At 35.4% G+C, this 18,533-nt stretch overlaps 1 protein-coding gene across 1 annotated transcript; it reads right to left on the bottom strand.

The window, feature by feature from the left end:
* Positions 1–687: 687 nt before the first annotated feature.
* LOC134669607 (odorant receptor 46a-like) lies at positions 688–17,056 on the bottom strand. The gene is made up of 9 exons (XM_063527256.1): positions 16,573–17,056; positions 16,162–16,373; positions 15,180–15,292; positions 14,165–14,240; positions 12,368–12,566; positions 8,121–8,220; positions 7,319–7,432; positions 6,414–6,569; positions 688–4,021 (listed from the first exon to the last, which is right to left on the bottom strand). Exons 1-9 carry the CDS (start codon positions 16,866–16,868, stop codon positions 3,968–3,970), a joined length of 1,320 nt encoding a protein of 439 aa, XP_063383326.1. The 5' UTR covers positions 16,869–17,056; the 3' UTR covers positions 688–3,967.
* Positions 17,057–18,533: the final 1,477 nt, after the last annotated feature.

Below are 18,533 nucleotides of genomic sequence, written 5' to 3'. Positions count from 1 at the left end.
CACGGACTTTTGAGTCCACGTTCGTGACATATAGATACGTGGTCGTGTCATTATTAATTCGTTTGATTAATTTAGAGGCACATGCACTTTTCAGAAATGCATTTCTATTAGCTACAGATCATTTGCTATTATTGCCCGACTGCCAAAGCAAAAAAAATGTTTTTCGCTTGTCTGTGTGTATGATGTGTATCGAATTCTTTGTCACGCTCTACAGCCTTTATAGTTTGACGGATTACAACGTCTGAGCTGTCATTAGGTTTGTCGTAGTCATAGGAGTGACTTAGGCTATGTTAAAATAACTATATAAATCAAAATAGCCGAGATGGCCACCAAAATGCCGAAATGTCACGGCTGAGGGACACTTTTGTCACAACCGTGTTTATGTACTCATTTTATTTACCTTTCATGAGGGTATTAAGCTTGATCATATGAATCGAAAAATTGCTTTTTGTATGTACTTTAAATTTGATATATGTAATAATACCTATGTGAAAAATAAAAACGTTTATGAAAAAAAATAATTAAGAACACAATTTAAGAATCACCCTATTGTGATCGTTTTAGGTAAAAAGATCCAAGTGAAAATTTACACAAAGCTTGTTGAAAGAATCAAAATATTTCTTAGAAGCTTAAATGCGTAATTTCAGGTAAGTACCTAAATATAATAATGAAATTAAAACGCACAAAGAAAATTTAATTATTGTACTTGTTATGACAGACATTTAATTTAATTAAGTAGACTTAAATTAATAATATCAAATACCTAAGCATTACAAATACAGCGTGTCTTAACAGTAACTATACCTATTCGTGGAATAAAAAAGGCGGAGAGAATTATGTCTATTGGGAAAGAAATGATACCGAACTTAACAAATACGACGGGCAAAATAGAGAGCAGAAAGGACATAGTTACTACAGCAACCGAGTTTTTTAAACACCTTTATTCTACAGAAAACTTTGATCCTGCCATATATAACAGAAAAGACTGCGAAACACCGAAATCGTTCCTTGTAGATGAAATTTCCTCAGCTATCGCGAAATTAAAATCTGAAAAAGCAATGGGCCCAGATGGAATAAACAACGAAATATTGAAATATTCAAGTTACGAACTACACAAAGCTATCACTTTAGTTTTCAATAAAATATTAGAAGAAGAAATTACACCAGAACAATGGAACATCTCTAAAATTACCATACTGCATAAAAAGGGAAAGAAAGATAATTTGGACAACTACAGGCCCATTAGTATATCATCCTGTATGTACAAACTATTTATGACAATAATAAGACGAAGAATAGAAAGAAATCTAGAAGAACAACAGCCGGTGGAACAAGCGGGATTTAGATCGTCATTTAGCACAATCGATCACCTTCACAGCTTAAACCAAATTATGGAAAAAAGTATAGAATACAATCACAAAATATACATAGCATTTATTGACTTTTCTAAGGCCTTTGATTCGCTTGAACACACTTTTCTCTTTAAGACCCTGGAAGATCAAAACGTAGACCAAAAATATATAAATATATTAAAATACATATACAAAACCAGCAAGGCCTTAATCAAAACTGACATACAAGGAGAATCTTTCGCACTACAAAAAGGTGTAAAACAAGGCGATCCAATCTCACCAATACTATTTAATGCTAGTCTTGAAGCGATATTTAGAAACCTATCTTGGGACACAAAAGGCCTAAAAATAAACGGAAAATTCCTAAACAACTTAAGATTTGCCGATGACGTTATTATTTTTGCTGAAGACACGGAATCACTAGAAATGATGCTAACAGAATTTAATGATGTGTGCAAAGAAGCAGGACTAGAGATGAACAAAAACAAATGCAAAATTATGACTAATGGACAAGAGACGCCTATTAAACTTGGACCAACGGAAATGCAGTACGTCAAAAACTTTACTTATCTTGGACAACTGATTTCATTCGATAACAAGCAAGACAAAGAGATACAGAATAGGATAAGCAAAGCCTGGAAAAAGTACTGGGCATTAAAATTTATTATGAAGAGCGACCTATCCATAAAAATAAAGCGAGCAACCTTTAATACGGCTATTCTTCCTACATTGACATATGGATCTCAAACGTGGAGCCTGACAAAAGAACAAACGGATAAGCTTAGAGTATGCCAGAGGGCGATGGAGAGGTCGATGCTAAAAATAACCAGGCAGGACAGAATAAGAAACACAGCTATAAGGGAAAAAACAGGCATAGAAGACGTCATCCACGCAGCCAAAAAAACTAAATGGGCATGGGCAGGTCACGTATGTAGAATGCCAAGTGATAGATGGGCAAAAATATTGACAGAGTGGGTGCCTAGATATAGAAAAAGGAAGAACCATAGACCTAAACTTAGATGGAGAGACGATCTAAAAAGTTATGACAGACACTGGTGGAGATCGGCTCAAGACAGGAAAAAATGGGAACGTTTGGGGGAGGCCTTTGCGCGCATAGCGCCATGCAATTAAATAATTTATATATAATAATTAATTCATTATTTTAATCATAATTAAAATGGTAAAATTCACTTTTATTAAAAAAAAAAGCAATTAATATACATATTTCCTAATAGACAGCTGTAAGAGTAAAATTATTACTTATAAATGTTTATAAATAAGTGGATAAGTAGCATATATGTTACCTGTATATAATTAATTGTAAATATTGTAACGTTATTTTAAATTGCATGAAATAAAGGGCTATATTATTATTATACCTATTCGTAAAATACAAGTTTATGAATCCGACCGGACTTTGTTAATGTGGGAAGGCCTAATAAGTTTAAAATGGACTTGAATCCACAACCTGACACCTGGGAAATAAAATTCTATTAGCCGTGGCTTCCGAACTTCAATACTGTTTGCGGTAATATCGCTATAAGCGCCTCCCGAGGAAGCGAACCTTATCGGCGAACAAGAGGTGAACATATCAATGTATAGTGCGACATAGAATAGTAGAAATTAATAAAATGAAACTAAATATTTTTTAAACTAAATTGTTGCCATGCAAGCATTTTACGTCAAAAATGTGACAGTTACGTAGGAAGTGACGCCCTCATATATTTTTTACTGTTTATTGTTGGACTATACCCTAAGCGGCCTGATTCGAACTTTAAGATACGTCAAATATTAGGTTTTTGACACTGACATATGACGTATCCTATCCATATTGTGTTTAGACCTAATATTTGACGTATCTTAAAGTTCGAATGAGGCCTTTAGGAAGTTAAGATCATTGGTTTGCTCCGGTGAGGCTAAGGTTGTGGGTTCAAGTAATTTTTTTATTCTGCTAAATAACTACATCATTTCACAAGTCAATAAAACGATTTTTGACGCCAAAATCTGCGCTACACCTATACTGCAAGCATCTGAGCATCAGACCCGTGTTGCATGTTTGATACACATTAATTTTGCCGCCGCTGCCAATTATCCCCATTAGCTGCCATAATGGCCGCCTCTAATATTGCTCTATTCCTAACGACTATTCTAAATCACTAAAATTAGCTTTGACTCATTTCACAACAAGTCGAATTCAATATTAGCTGCTAAATTCTATAAAATGTCAATGCAAATTTAAAGCGACAGCGTTCGAAATTATATTAAGTGCTTAGTCATTTTACGACAAGCCTAATTTCAATATCAAATAATAATTGTCGTGTTGTTAAAATAATTGCTGTGTAATAATCATATTTGACATTTAATGCGGGCAGTACACACTCGTCGAGACACCCCGAGAAGGTCCGAGAACGAGTGAGTACATACTCGTCTCGCTCTTCCTCGTCTCGTTTCGCGCTTCTCCGAATGGATCGGACTCGCAGCGGTGGTGCCGAGAGTCACGGAGAGAGGCTCTCGACTAGTGTGTACATGGCATGACGAGCGCTAAGGCACTTTTCCTAAAATGCTCTCTACCATTTTATTTGAAATTATTTTCTCTTGAGTTACTTCAACATGCTTTATTTCTTGACATTCCTCATGACTGCAAACGCTTTGTAGGACCAATTGATAAGCTGTAAAAAATAAAGGTAAATTGTAAAAACATGTTGGGACATGGTATCCTCCATTTACTATAATAATATATATTATTATAGGAATGAATTTGATTTTGGATCGAGACGAATTCGTATGAGGTAATTAAGAATTCGGATAATCGAAATATGGGATTCTTGGGACGAGACCAAACAAAAACAACACGTACATTAACCTTGACATATAAACACCCAGAAATAATTTGGATGGGTAGTTAAGCGTTCGGATAAATTAAGTCGGCTTTCGGATAAATGATAATGTAAGAGTGTTCGGTTGAACGAGGTCCTATTGTATTGTTTTAAAACGATTATTACTGTGAAGTTAGAGATAGTACAGTCATTATATCCAAAAAACCGACCCTACCCGTGAATAATTAGTTCTTGGATTTTTTTTTTCGTAGGTCCCTCGGGAGGGTCACTAGGAGTGTAAATTAAAAAAGTAGGCTGAATCAGGCTCCTGCGTATATTCGAAAAATGGCTTTATTCCAAAAAAAACGGTTTTTTCTTCAATAACTCAGCCATTTTTGATTTTTACAGTAAAACCGTAAGGACAAAAAATGTAGGAAATTTGATTTTCTACAAGTTAGTCCAGTCATTATATCCAAAAAATCGTCCCTTCCCGTGAATAATCAGTTCTTCGATTTTTTTTCGTACGTCCCTCGGGGGAATCACTGGGAGCGTAAATTCAAAAAGTAGACTGAATCAGGGTCCTTTGTATATTCGAAAAACGGTTTTTCTTGAATAACTCGGTCATTTTTCATTTTACAGTAAAACCGTGAGGACAAAAATTTTAGAAAATTTGATTTTGGAAAAAAACCATTTTTCGAATATACGCAGGAGCCTGATTCAGCCTACTTTTTGAATTTACACTCCCAGTGACCCTCCCGAGGGACCTACGAAATAAAAAACCAAGAACTAATTATTCACGGGTCAAAATCTATAATGACTGTACTAAGAAGTATTGCGTGAAATCATAATATATTCCAGTCAATCCCCTGTTTTATATGAGTTTATGCTGATTTAAAATTTGAAAGTGGGGCAAAATTATCTTACAAAATCCTTATTATGATTATGGGTTGTGGTTGAATATCTTTCCAATGGACGATGACAATGCTTTTTTTTTAATCTTAGTAGTTTTTATTTATTTTTGATAATCCCCGATCCCCGGGAAACCAGGGGACAGACCGAGTTCCGAGTACTCGGTCTGTCCCACTAGCTATTAGACATGCAAAAAAAGATGTGTTATCCTAAAGGAAAATGACAAAGGCCGGTCAGGATTATTTTGACCCGGATTAAGCCTTCTTAAAATTGCATACCTATTCAAACAATATTCAGACGATTGCTTACCTACAATGGCTAGTTGACGATTTCTTTCAACTTAAATTTTTTACCTACGTATAAGTACCTAAGCTGTGGGCCCAATTCGGATTTTAAAATAGACATATATTAGATATCTTTTACACATCACCAAGATACGATAACGATATGTTTAAGATCTAACCTGTCAAATTTGACATTTGTGCGATTCTGGAAATACTCTTGAACGATTTCCACAGGATATGACTTAGAGATCCAATTCACATCTAATAGATATCTTACTCTATCTAACGTAAAAGTGACATGAAATGACAGAGAACTAGTTGATATCTAAACTATAACGTGTCTAGAATGGATCTAGTACGTGTCGTCTCTTGTGAATATCTTGAAGTTCGAATACGGCAGTGTGAGTCATTTTGATTTTATTAACGTATATTACTAATTTTGAGTGATTAATTACGTCGATCACATGTTTATGTCAAGTTCATTTTAGTAGAACTAGACAAACTCAATCAACTTATTAGTTACAGCTGGGACGCATTGGTTTGTTTCAATCACATAGCATAATATGGCTTACGACCTGACATCGATTTCAAAGCTAAATTTTTTGACGTATTTGCTGTAACGAATGTTTGTGACATCACTGAGTTATTGGTATAAATAAATACAGGATGGCCAAAAATACGCTGACAAAGAATTTTTAATATTTTTTACTTTACGTCTTTTACAAACTGTCAATAAATATTATAACTCCAATCATTGAACTAAAACAAAACGTATTATGTTATAGGTAATATTTTAAGTCATATTTTCATTTAGCATCGATACAAAAAGGTAAACTTTTGTTGAAATTATCAAAAATATGCCGCAGTAAAAGTTTTTGTCAGCATATTTTTGGGCCACTGACTGTTAAATAGGTGCAACATTTCAACAAAACAAAAGAATACGACGAGAACTCGAAGATTTGCTAACAACGAAACAAAGAGGCTGTTACTCAAAAAGTTTGCACAAAGTTTTTACAGGCCATTATCTAAAGTGGGAGAATAAAACGCTTTACATTAGTGTAAGTGTCCAATGAGAGGGTGAAGATTTTGCCGGCGGTGACGCGCAGGGGCCGCTTGCAGCGCTCCATGAAGATGACGATGAACATGGCGGTTTTGGAGTCAGTCGAGGGCCAGGGGGAGTCGAATGCTGCTTGGTGAAGCTCCCAGCTCTGTTAATAAAATGTTTGTTATGGATTAGTTTATCGGCTGAACAAAGCGTGGTCTTAGTGTACGGCCACTACGGCCAGCCACTTAGCTGAGCTCACAGGCGATGCCACTGCCGATGCCTCGAGCGGCTAAGGGATTTGAGCAAATGTAAGCGAGTTTTAAAATTATTAATAATTCATTTTACCACTTTTACCATAACTCTTAAACAACTTTTTTTTTTTCATAAGTTATGTTATTTATATTTAACATGAATATAAAAATAAAATATAAAACACATAAAAATAATAAAAATACATGTAAACACATTATAAAAAAACCTAACCTAGGGTACCACCAGCAGCGGGGCAAGGCCCAAGCTAACTTATATGCCGGGCACTCTAAGCACTAGCTTAGCAAACTCTACTACTAGGTATTTATCTTGATATATCAGTGAACAATTTATGCAATTAAAAAATCAATTTATCATTTGTCACCATGTCTGTCACGTTCTGACAAATATGTAAGTGCGAAAGTGACGAATTGCTTGAAAATTGATAAAAATGCGACCTTGATACCCCGCAGGAGCACAGACTGGAAAGGTTTTACACTAGATACATAATTTGTTACAATTTACTATAGACAAGTAGCTTTGTCGTTTTTTCATACTTGTAAAGACGCAAAAGCTACTTCGCTCAATTTTCATCCAACTTCCGGGCAATCTCCGACCAGCTGATTGACTAGCTAGATAACCATAGATACTGCAGTGTTTTACCTTCCATATGAGCTCATCTCCGAACCAGCATATAATGAAAACTTCGATGAGCATGCAGGTAAGATAAATTGCCATCCAGGCGATTTGTATGGGGTGACTGCTAGGCTCTTCAATCTGTAGAAACATACATAAATATTTTTAACTCCTTTATTTTCCAGCAAAAAACAAGGAAACTTGTAGTTTATAAATTAGACCGATATCGCGTCGACACCAGACTGTACACTGAGAGAAAAATTATCACCAGGAATTAAAAAAACAGTTCTGTACTGGGGGAAAAAAATGAAGTTTTAGTAATAATTATGGACGTCTCACTATTTCTGTAAAGTTTATTTATTTCTACAAACAGCTCAGTAATCCCAAATATAATTTCAACAAACAGATAATAGAAATTGCAAAAGTCAATTTGTTCCTATTATTTAACTCTCCTTGTCCCCGGATTAAGTTTATTTTTGTAATTCTAAGTGTGTTTTTGTTGTACTTTTCTCTCAGTGTAGTAAGCATGAATATAACTTTAAATGAAATGTATGTAAAAGTATCATAATAGTTACAATATACCCCACTTTCATTGCATTTCATTTCAACGAGTATTACTTAAAGTTGAAATGTGTCTTTTCTGACATGATTTCAACAAAATAAATGTACTTAAATTAATAATTTTTCAGTTACAAAGTCAAATTACAAGTCATTATTAATTGGTACCACCGTCACTATTAAAAAAAAATCTTAACACAAATATGTGCTCACACAATGTGTTCAAAGCCCACCTCACAAAACCCTGATAAAAACAAACAGGCATGTTTACCGAAAGGAATTGTATCCCAACCAAACAGAGCACCATCACACTCAGCATTAATTGCAGGGCCGAGGCCAGACTGAACGCGCTCTCGATCAGCGATACGTATCTGAAATCAAAAATAAACGACCAGTATGTCAATTCGAACTTGCAATTTGGTACTTAGTCATTATGTTATCATTCACCTGTGCGTCTCGTTCGCGTCAATAATGATGTAGGCAAATTAGGGGTTTCACCTCGGTATAAAGGGGCACACTGATTAACCGGCCGCCGGACGGTGTCGGGCTGTCAGTAAGAACAAAATTTTGACAGTTCCGAACAGTTGTTCAGGCGACACCGTCCGGCGGACTGTTGTTAATCGGTGGGCTCCTTAAGATATATTAAGTTGGAAGCTTTCACCAATTCTTACGCTTCAAGTGGCAGATATTACTTTAGATTTGTTAGTATTCTAATATTCTGTCAATTACATAAATTTAACAATTTTAGGATAAAATAACATTCGAGCAATATAAAGATTCGCGATAAACCGTTTTCCGAGAATCTTGAATAACTTCCGATGCGCACTCGAGTATGTCTCTAACTTTCAAAGCAAACTTCAAAAGGCTAATTAAGGTGTATGCATGCACGTCGACAGCTTAAATTTGCTTTGGCCAAACATGTACGAACAAGTACGAGTTAAGCGTGATTGATAACTAAATGACATCATTTATATATCAAAATGTACGTTCGAATTGGCCTCCAGGTGAGAGTGAGTAGTCCCGCGGGTGACGGTAAAATGTGGTAGACCGATAAAGTATAGCATGCGAGTGAAATCGTAATCCATTCATAGATTATAGGTACGTTTGAATAAAGGATGGCTTACGCTAGACCGGGCGGCGCCTGGGCCGAGGCGTCCGACCGACATGTCATTTTCTAAGATGACTGATCGGAGATCACGTGGTGCTTTCCATAGAAAAGGAAGCGCCGGAAGCTCTCTTTAATAGTTTATATTTCCTATCTTTTCAGATAAACCGTTTTTTATTAGAATATTATTAGAATCACTTCAATAATTACACAAAGTAATAAAAACATTCATTGACTACAATTGGTTCTATTTATAAATATACTCAAATGCTACTGTGTTGGCCCTGTCTACAACTATAGAAAGTACCTTGAAAAATGTCTTGTTTGCCAGTTTAATACTCAAAATTGATGGTTCATCCAAATAAACTGAATTGTAAAATACAGATTCCTTGTGGGCGCCAATTATGTAACCTGTAAACCTACGAAAATGTACCCGGCTGGTTACACAATACTTAGGGATGTATAAAATAAAGAAAACACAAGAATCCACTTGATAGTCGATTTATTTCTTCTCCTACATACCCTAAAATTACAACTTTCAGCTCAGACTGCTAACGATAGAGCTGTTGGTTCAATAATATCTGTATTCTTACACTTAGGATAAACCACCAACAAACTAGTTGTTTAATTAAATTTTATTCAGATAATTATAATACGAAAGTTACACCTGAGCATTAAATTTGGCAAGTAACACTGTCCATTAGATCACAGTAAACCTTAGTTATGATATTAAAGTTATTCATTATAAATGAGACAAGAGCAAAAGGTTACCGATCTATGACAATAATAAAATTGGACTTCAAGTAAACTATGAGCGTACTAAGGGCTATCTAAGGGCCAACACATACCTAAGGCCACAGACGATGTTAATTCCTCAAAGTTAACTCCTCTGCATTCCGCCAGACGAACGAGACTGACGATAGAAAAGTCTGCAGCGGTCAAGAATAGCATTTGGGTCGGAACTTGTGACAATGGCCATGAAAGGCGTCCCGATCTTGAGAAGACCCGTCTCTTACATCAGCTTGCCACGCTCATGGGCACACACCTCTCTCCTCAGCAACATTTGCCTCGATCTATTAAACCCCAGTATCCAATAATATATATCAATATATATCTCTGGAACTATATACAGCGACAATGGATTTCCACGCTGAGTTTTATATTAATATATTCTAATTTTTGTAACAAACAATATTATGTTCTGACACTCATCAATGCCGTCCTTTCTTCTGATTCTATTTTCCTTCCATTTCAAATTTAGTGCTCTTTTCAACACGAACTGCACGTTGCCAGTCATATTGTGCTACCCTTTAAACATGTAGGTTTAATTAACTAACGACCCAATATCAAGAAAAAAGGTGAAATACAAATATTTATATTTGTACCTAAACTATAATTAAATTAAATCCTGTTCAATATTTCTAAAAAGAAATTAACACTAACAGAAATAACAAAACAACGAAGTTCCACCTAAACCACTAGCTGGCGCTATGTGACAATGGCCCGGCCCGGTCTAGTCGGCGTACAGACAAGACATCCTCTAGACTGAGCATAGTCGCGCTACCCCTTCTGCCACGCATACGAAATACATGTTCGAGTCGAAAATGTCTTTGTGTGACGTCCGTGTCTTTGAACGGACCAATCACGCCACGGAACTTCGCTCACCTCGTCCCGCGCACCCCCGCATTTTGGGCATCATCGGTTGCAAGAAATAATTGCTCTAAACTCGGTCTAGAGGATTCCTAGTCTATGAGTCGGCGTGAGTCATCCTTAAATAGAGTTTTGGTTTTGACATACATAACATACTTATTATATAGCGTTCTAAGCTTACCGTCGTAGCATTACGCTGAGTGGGGGTCCTATTTAACGTCTATGTCTCGATATTAAACTTGTAATTTAAGTTGTTGGTTTGACGTAAATAAATGTATTTTCTTTCTTTCTTTTCTAAAAAATAATTTAACAGACTTGGTTGTTTCTTTGTGACCCAATTGTGCGTGCGTTGAATGTTGATATAACACCTACATATTAAACACCCTTTTTTCTTTTGAAACTTTTAAACGAAGTACCATTGTTACTCAATTTAAAAATAAAACAATGTCATACAATCAAAAAAGGTAGGTACCGACGAGAAAACTTGCGTTGGGATTATTCCCTCGCCGCCGCCCACAGATCAAAGTTTGCTGAGACTAATGCTATTCTGACATTTCTAACTTGAGAAAATAAAGATTCAAAATACAATGAAATGGAAGGTCTATTTTTATAGGCATCGTAGATTTAGAACAAGAGCTCCGCGACGGTATTTCACTAGTGAAACAGACTGCGCGCGAGATACTGTCGGCCCGGTTCGAACTTTAAGATACCTACGTCAATTAATAGATCTAGAAACGATATGGATTAGATGTGTCAGTTTAAAAAGTGACGTTTTTGTTTGAAGAAACGTCACATTTAACACTGACATATCTAATCCATATCGTTTCTGGATCTATTTAATTGACGTATCTCAAAGTTAGAATCAGTTACTAATAGCAGAGATTGTATATAACTCCGTATAAGATAAATAAAGTCTAAGAAAAAAACGTGCCTCGGAAATCAAGAAAAAGTCATTCTCGAATAGATGGCGCCATATACCTTTGGCATATTCTCGGCTAGATGGCGTTGACGACACCGTTTGATATTTAACAATTTTAACACATATCAGTGAAAGAACATGGGTCAGTATGGAACAATAAAAATTAAAAATCATTTATCCGTAAACATATTTTGATTAATTGATACATTTTCAATTTTATTTTAAGTTTTAATCGTGTGTCGATACTCGATAGATGGCAGTAAATGTACCGTGACTACAAAATTTACTTTGGCAGTAGCCCTCTATACTATCTATTCTCTTTGCTAATAGTATTGAACGAGCAAACCTTTGCAACTGACAACAAAACCTCAAAAGCACAATATCGGCACGTCACTCACCGTGCAATACGATTACCTTCACTTTGAGATTCGGCAGTTTTTGAGTGCTGGCAAGGCTCGTTTTTCATAAAGAGTGTCTATATATATAAAATCCTAGGTGCACTTATGTGTATCAAATTAGGAATATTAGTAAAATATTTAAGCAGCATGTACTTATAATAGACAATGTAAGATAATATAGTTTGTATACCTATAAATAAAGGCTTACAGGGATAAGTTCGCCTTTGTACCTTTATTTCTGTAAATATTATGTAAACCTGTGTTGTGTACAATAAAGTGATTACTACTACTACTAAATAAAATGTTTTTCAAATTAATCTAAAAATGGCCGTTGCGGCTTAATACCAAAGATGCTGGCAGCATTTCCTCTCCGGATTGTTAAGCTGACAAGTTGAGCGAGGACATTGCCAGGATAATAAAATAGAGCTTATAAGACTGAAACCAACTTTATAATGCTGTTATGGTGCTTAATGATGTCCTTAAATACGGCGCGTTGACAATGCTGAGTTGACTCTTGGTCGTTCACCAAAGGCATGTGATTTATACTTTTGTTGTTCACTCCTGCGAAAGGCAGCGTCTTGCGTCGTCGCTCCACAATTAAGTTGAAGTTTCTTAAGTCGAACGCTAGGACGTCTATTTGACCAACTGGAAAAAAAAATTAGATGGTCAGTTTAACAAGGTAACTATAATAAATTTTATATAACGGACACAATTTATTACCAGCCTGGCCGTCCGGTACGGTCAAGTGATAATATGATTTATGTGTCATCTCGTATACTAACAGCAACACGCTTAACTGTCAATTAGTGGACCTTATGCCTTTTGTATAAAGGTTTACGAACTGTCAGTTAACAGTGTGGGCGATGGTAGCTTGTTACTTGACAATAATGTGAAAAATACCTAGCGGATTTCACACGTATTGCTACTACGATACGGTACGAAATGACATTTAAATGAAATTCCTTGTCTGTAAGCCTACTCATTGCAAAATGATCTACTGATTATGGTAGGTCCGAATCCGTGCTGTTTCACCGCTAAGATAACTTACTCTACCTATATAACAAAACATGAAATCGGATATAAATAACAGTTAGATTGAGCTATGTTGTTTTTTACCACTTATTTATTGTAATTATTTTTGCAATATACCAATATTCTTGGTATATTCCTAAATCCTTGGTAGAATGCCTCAGGGGCCTATTTTAAGTAGATTTAAGCTAGTTATTAATTTCGTTAAGTAGTACCACTGTATATATATTGTATGTAAATAAATGATAAAAAAAAAACGATAAAAAACCAATATTTAAATTTTCGCCATAAAAACGATTACGCTTTTCAGATTCGGTGATATAATATTAAAACCAAACAAAATTTATAGATGTAGGTAAACATTTTTGAAATGAAAAATGACTGGTCTTTGCTGTTATTAAAATCGGTTAGTAAATGAAATCTGCGATTTAATCATTTGGTCGGCAAAAAGAGACTAGCAAATCCTTTTACAGGCTCTTAATCAAGCTTTTTAATCAACTTTTCTTCAGCAAAAAGGCTAAAGAATATCTCCTGAGGCAAGTATAACAGAAATTAGTCAACGTGTAATAATATATACGGTTGAATTACAAATGACATATTTTGATGATTCATTAATTAAAGTTACGAGCCATAAATGTTTTTGATCTCCGAATAATTTTTTTTGCTAACATAATGATAACGTAACCGATTGAAATGATACCTAATGTTTTTACAAGTATCAATATTGACGTTGATTCCTTGTACCTCAGTACAGTCAGCAGCAGAAGTTGCTAAGCGCGCGAGGTGTTGAAAATTGCCTTGACACGCTCTTATTCTCTTAACAATAACGTCGCATCAAGATCATTTTGAACACCTGGCCCGCTTAGCAACTTCTGCTGCTGACTATACCACTTAAGTAATGATGAGATAATGACATAATGATGACAATATAAACATTCAGATTTATTAAGTAAAAATACTTGCGTTAAAGGTAACTTTTAAACGTTTCTTTAATCTAATTTAGCTAAAATACTGCTTAATGTGCTTCTTCATTTATAATCTAGGTACTTATTTTTACAGATGTTTCGATATAGTTCCTATTCGAACTTTATATATCGTTATTAATGTTATTATATTCTTCACGTCTGCCCCTCGAGAGTCGCGTACTGACGCGCTCGGGGATTCTTTCTTTCACATATAAGTAGATAATAATATAGAGAATAGTTTTATCTTACTGGCTGAGGCGATGAAAGCCGCCAATATGGTATCCATTACGCCGTCGATAATGCACGTTGCTGGCTTATAATATATCTGAAAATATTTGAGGATGAAAATGTAAAAAGGATTAAATATTTATTGATATAAGGCACCATTTACAAACGAGGGAAGACAAAAGTCTTTTAACTTTTTTAACAACCGACGTTCAAAGGAAAATATTTTGGCTGCAATAGGAAACAATTTACTTACACAGAAATTATTTATGGGTCCTTAGGTATTTATTATTTTCTTAGGTATGTAAATGTGGAGTAGGTCTGATTCTTACTCATTTAATAAATGAATGCCAAAATTGATGGTAAGTATACACAATCTTTAGGTAGACGTTTTTATTTTTAATTTGCCCTTAGAGCATTAGCCTTTATAAGGGCCTTTTTCACGCTTAGAGGATATAACCAACGGAGACGCCATGTCTAAAATTTTCGGTACAAAATAGTCTGCCGTTTTTTGCGGGGGAGGGGCACATCAAATGTATAGGTACGTCATGTCAGATAAACGTCAGTCCATACATATGGTTGACATGTGGTTGACCATTGGCCGCCTATTTTCGACAGAGGGGAACGCCTGTTAATGGCGGCTCCATTGTTAATTACTCCGAGTTTTCACGTCTTCGTCTAAGATTACAAATCTTAATACTTTTTAATAGGTAAGTAACCTTTTCTGTTGATAAGTAACTTCGAATTCAATTCAAGATATAAATAAATAAAAAAAACAGACTATTCAATTGATTTTAAATATAGCATTAATAAAATGTGGTAGTATGGTGTGGTGTGTGTTCTTAGGATAACTTAGTATCAAAGCAGTGAAATATATAAATACAAACAGGATTAAGGCTAAGACGGGAGGATCTTATTATTCTATTTCGCCAAAGAGCGCGAAATATTTCCTACATTTCCTACATTTCCTTCAATACGCCAATCTTTATAAGCCACAAATGGATTCCATTTTATATCTCATTGTTTCCCAAAGACTTACGTGGTGTATGTAAATGATTCCGTAGGCTGGTGATTTATACACATCGAAATATGGATATTCCACGTTCGTGGGCAGCACTTCGAACTGTTCGGCGAGGGGCATCAGTATTCCCACTGCGAAAAGGTTGATTGTTTACTTTCGTGGAAGGGTGGAATAGCTACGGATTTGGTCCCGGAATTGAGATGTTCAAATCTTATCAATCTTGATTGTAGATCATAGATTTAGAAAAGGTAAATGATCCTCTTAGGGTTCAATGTCCTAATACTAGTAGAAATTACCTCCATTGAAATTTAAATCTTAATTAAATGGAACTGAGTTGCTTTTGTATTGCTTCGTTCGATTTTAAAACTAAACAAATTTAACTCTATTTTCTAATAACATTGATTCAACTTCGATTGTTAATTTTCCTTGTATGGTGGGCCGCTAGAGGATACTAATAAAGAACGACTGCCACAAAAAGCGCTTTGCGCGTTTATGCTAAATCATTTAATACCTGGAGCCTTACAAAAAGCGATACTTCAATGTTTATCAATGTAATGCTAATTCAATATAAGTACTAGTAGTTAGAATTCTGATTGGAATAACATCTGGATTTGTTATACCATACCTTACCCCGTGAAGCTAGTTGTTGCCAGCGATTGGTGTGACCCATTTGCATCTCTGAAGGAATATCCGACTTCGAAGTATTTCAGTTTTGTATTGCATTGATATACCCACATACTTAGTTGGTTCCGTAGAGATACTAGAGATATTTGATCCTCGCAACAACAGGATTTTATTGACACAAAGAATTCAAAAGGCCGGGAGAAAAATGCATAGATTTTTTTAACTGTACTAAAAGTGTATAACTAAACGAATAATGAAACGAGTACAGTTTGTATTGTAAGCAACTTCTATACAAACTGCAGCCGTTTACACTCGTGAGTGTATTGTAATATTTGCTCCAGTTTCGCGGGGTTAATATAACAAAATGCGACGTTACCGCTCACTGCGCCCACACACATGCTTGAATAATATGTCATCACGAAGCGGGCCCTCTTAATACTCTTCCGTATGATTTCTCTATGCTCCGGCTCCTTGACTTTGAACTCATCTCGGTGAAGGAACTCAAGGAGCGACATTATTTCCCTCCTTTTCAACCAAAACACTGACAGTTTTATATACGTATACATTTCACTTAAGAACAAATACAATCTGTAAACATTCGATATCAATAAACAAATATTGTAGCAAATAATATTGAGTGTATCATCGAAGTAAACATATCGCCAATTTTGTTCAATCAGTATGCATATCAAACATTATTTTTTCGTAGTACAGAGAAAATGGTAAAATATATATCCTTTTAAGCAAGTCTTTGTGCGAAAATTTACGTAAATGAGGAAAAAGTTACCCCTCAGCGATATCTCCAATGTTATCTCGTCGTCTCAGTAAATAGACGACCTCGCCTATGCCGGGTAGAAAACACACGAGCCACAGCACTACTATTGTGTAAACTATGTGCGCCCAGAAGAGTAAACTGGTTCTCGGATGCGTATTGTACCATAACCCGTAGAATTTTAGCCAATAAATGTGCACCGCGTGGTAAAGTCGTGGATTAAGATCCTCCCAAGATTCTAGAACGCCATACGGTAGAAAGGGAGTTAAGAAAGACAATTTCTCCCTCATATATTCGTTCGAAAATATCATTATTCCGTTTATTTTAAAACAAGTGGAGCCTTACTCGGGTACTTTAAGAATGTCTCCTGATACGCTTCAAATGCTTTCGTAAAGCTGAGACGGAGCGACATTAAGTGGGTATTATACATTATTTTGTAAGCAGAAAGACATTTGTTAAGCGGAAGTTCTTAAGAGTTTTGAAGTTGTTTTTCAGAAGGAAAAACACGTGTAATTTTTTTTATACATTGTTAAATAAAAATAACAGCGATACCTAACTAATAATATTGATAGCTATATTGTGGTTTCAGAAATTCAGTGTATCATTTTATGGGCCTATAAATATATATCCACACTTTGTATTTGCAAATTCAAAAAAAAAAAAGATTTCTTTTGCTACACTATTGTAAAAACTTACTACACTTCTGGATGAGATTGGCGTAGGTACTCGAAGAGAGGCCTATGCTCAGCAGTGGGCGATAAAAGGCTGATAATGATGGTGATGATTGTAAAAATCACAATTTTAATCTGTGCCGATTGATAAAGTTCAGAATATCAATAAATAAGAAAGATTAAAAAGAAACCGAACATATTGGTCACATTTTTAGGGTTCCGTAACCAAATGGCGAAAAACGGAAGCCTTATGAATTCGTCATGTCTGTCCGTCTGTCTGTTTGTCCATGTATGTCACAGCCACATAAGAACTGTACCCCCTGTAACTTCTAAAATAAGAGAATAATAAAACAAAAAAAAATATGATGTACATTACCATGCAAACTTCCACCGAAACTTGGTTTGAACGAGATCTAGTAAGTAGCTTTTTTTAATACGTCATAAATCGTAAATCGCAATTTTATTATGTTACTTGCTGCTACGGAACCCTTCGTGGGTGAGTCCGACTCGCACTTGGCCGGTTTTTAGATCTAATTTAATGGTTTTCCTAGTAGTGGAGTGTGCTCAAGCCATAAAAAGGTCAAATACGGCGTTCACTCAATAACAGATTTCCTTTGGTAGTTAGAATCAATCTTTGTGTTCCTAAAATGTATTTAAGAAGTGGAGCCACCCAGATTTTTGATGAAGGTGGGGGTGGGGGGTTTTAACGGTCGGTGACGTTTGAGGTTAATATTTTTTTAAGTATAGGTTCTATGTCAAGTTTAGTATCATTTCCAACTAAATCAAAGATGTAGACATAGATTTCATCTAAATCGGTTCAGCCGTTATTGATTTCCCATACAATCGTACGGTCCTTTTAACTTTTGAGAGATTTTTTTTGAATAAAAATATTCTATGTTCTTCCCCGGGACTCAAAATATCTCTACCAAATTTTATCTTAATCGGTTCAGCGGTTATTGGATCCCCATACAAATCTCCACCTCCCTTTTCCCACCCTTATGGGATGATTTTTGAGATTAAAAGTATGCTATGTTATTCCCTGGGACTGAAACTATCTCTGTACCAAATTTTAACTAAATTGGTTTAGCGGTTTAGGCGTGAAGAGGATTTAAAAAAAAAGTATTTTTTTCATATTTTATGTGTTTTTACTTCGGAATGGTGTTATTATGATATCATAAATGAATTCGGCATCCCCGTTTTATACGAAAATGATACCAAACTTGGCCTAGTAGCTTAAATGTCATAGATATCAAAATCAAGTTGAGAGCCCCCCCCAACCCTAAAAATTTACATCAAAAATCTCGG

Source organism: Cydia fagiglandana, chromosome 12, assembly GCF_963556715.1.
Source record: "Cydia fagiglandana chromosome 12, ilCydFagi1.1, whole genome shotgun sequence".
Classification (NCBI taxonomy): Eukaryota; Metazoa; Arthropoda; class Insecta; order Lepidoptera; family Tortricidae; genus Cydia; species Cydia fagiglandana.
Note: the sequence above shows the minus strand (reverse complement) of the source record. Positions and strands in the feature narration are given on the sequence as shown.

What these genes read in the sequence shown, in the direction of transcription:
- LOC134669607 (XM_063527256.1), bottom strand. Translation starts at nt 16,868, where the DNA reads ATGATATTTTCGAACGAATATATGAGGGAGAAATTGTCTTTCTTAACT. An exon ending in ATTGGAGATATCGCTGAGGG is followed by an intron (nt 16,374 to 16,572) that starts GTAACTTTTTCC and finishes GAATGTTTACAG; the next exon opens with ATTGTATTTGTTCTTAAGTG. An exon ending in GAGATGAGCTCATATGGAAG is followed by an intron (nt 6,570 to 7,318) that starts GTAAAACACTGC and finishes TTTTATTAACAG; the next exon opens with AGCTGGGAGCTTCACCAAGC.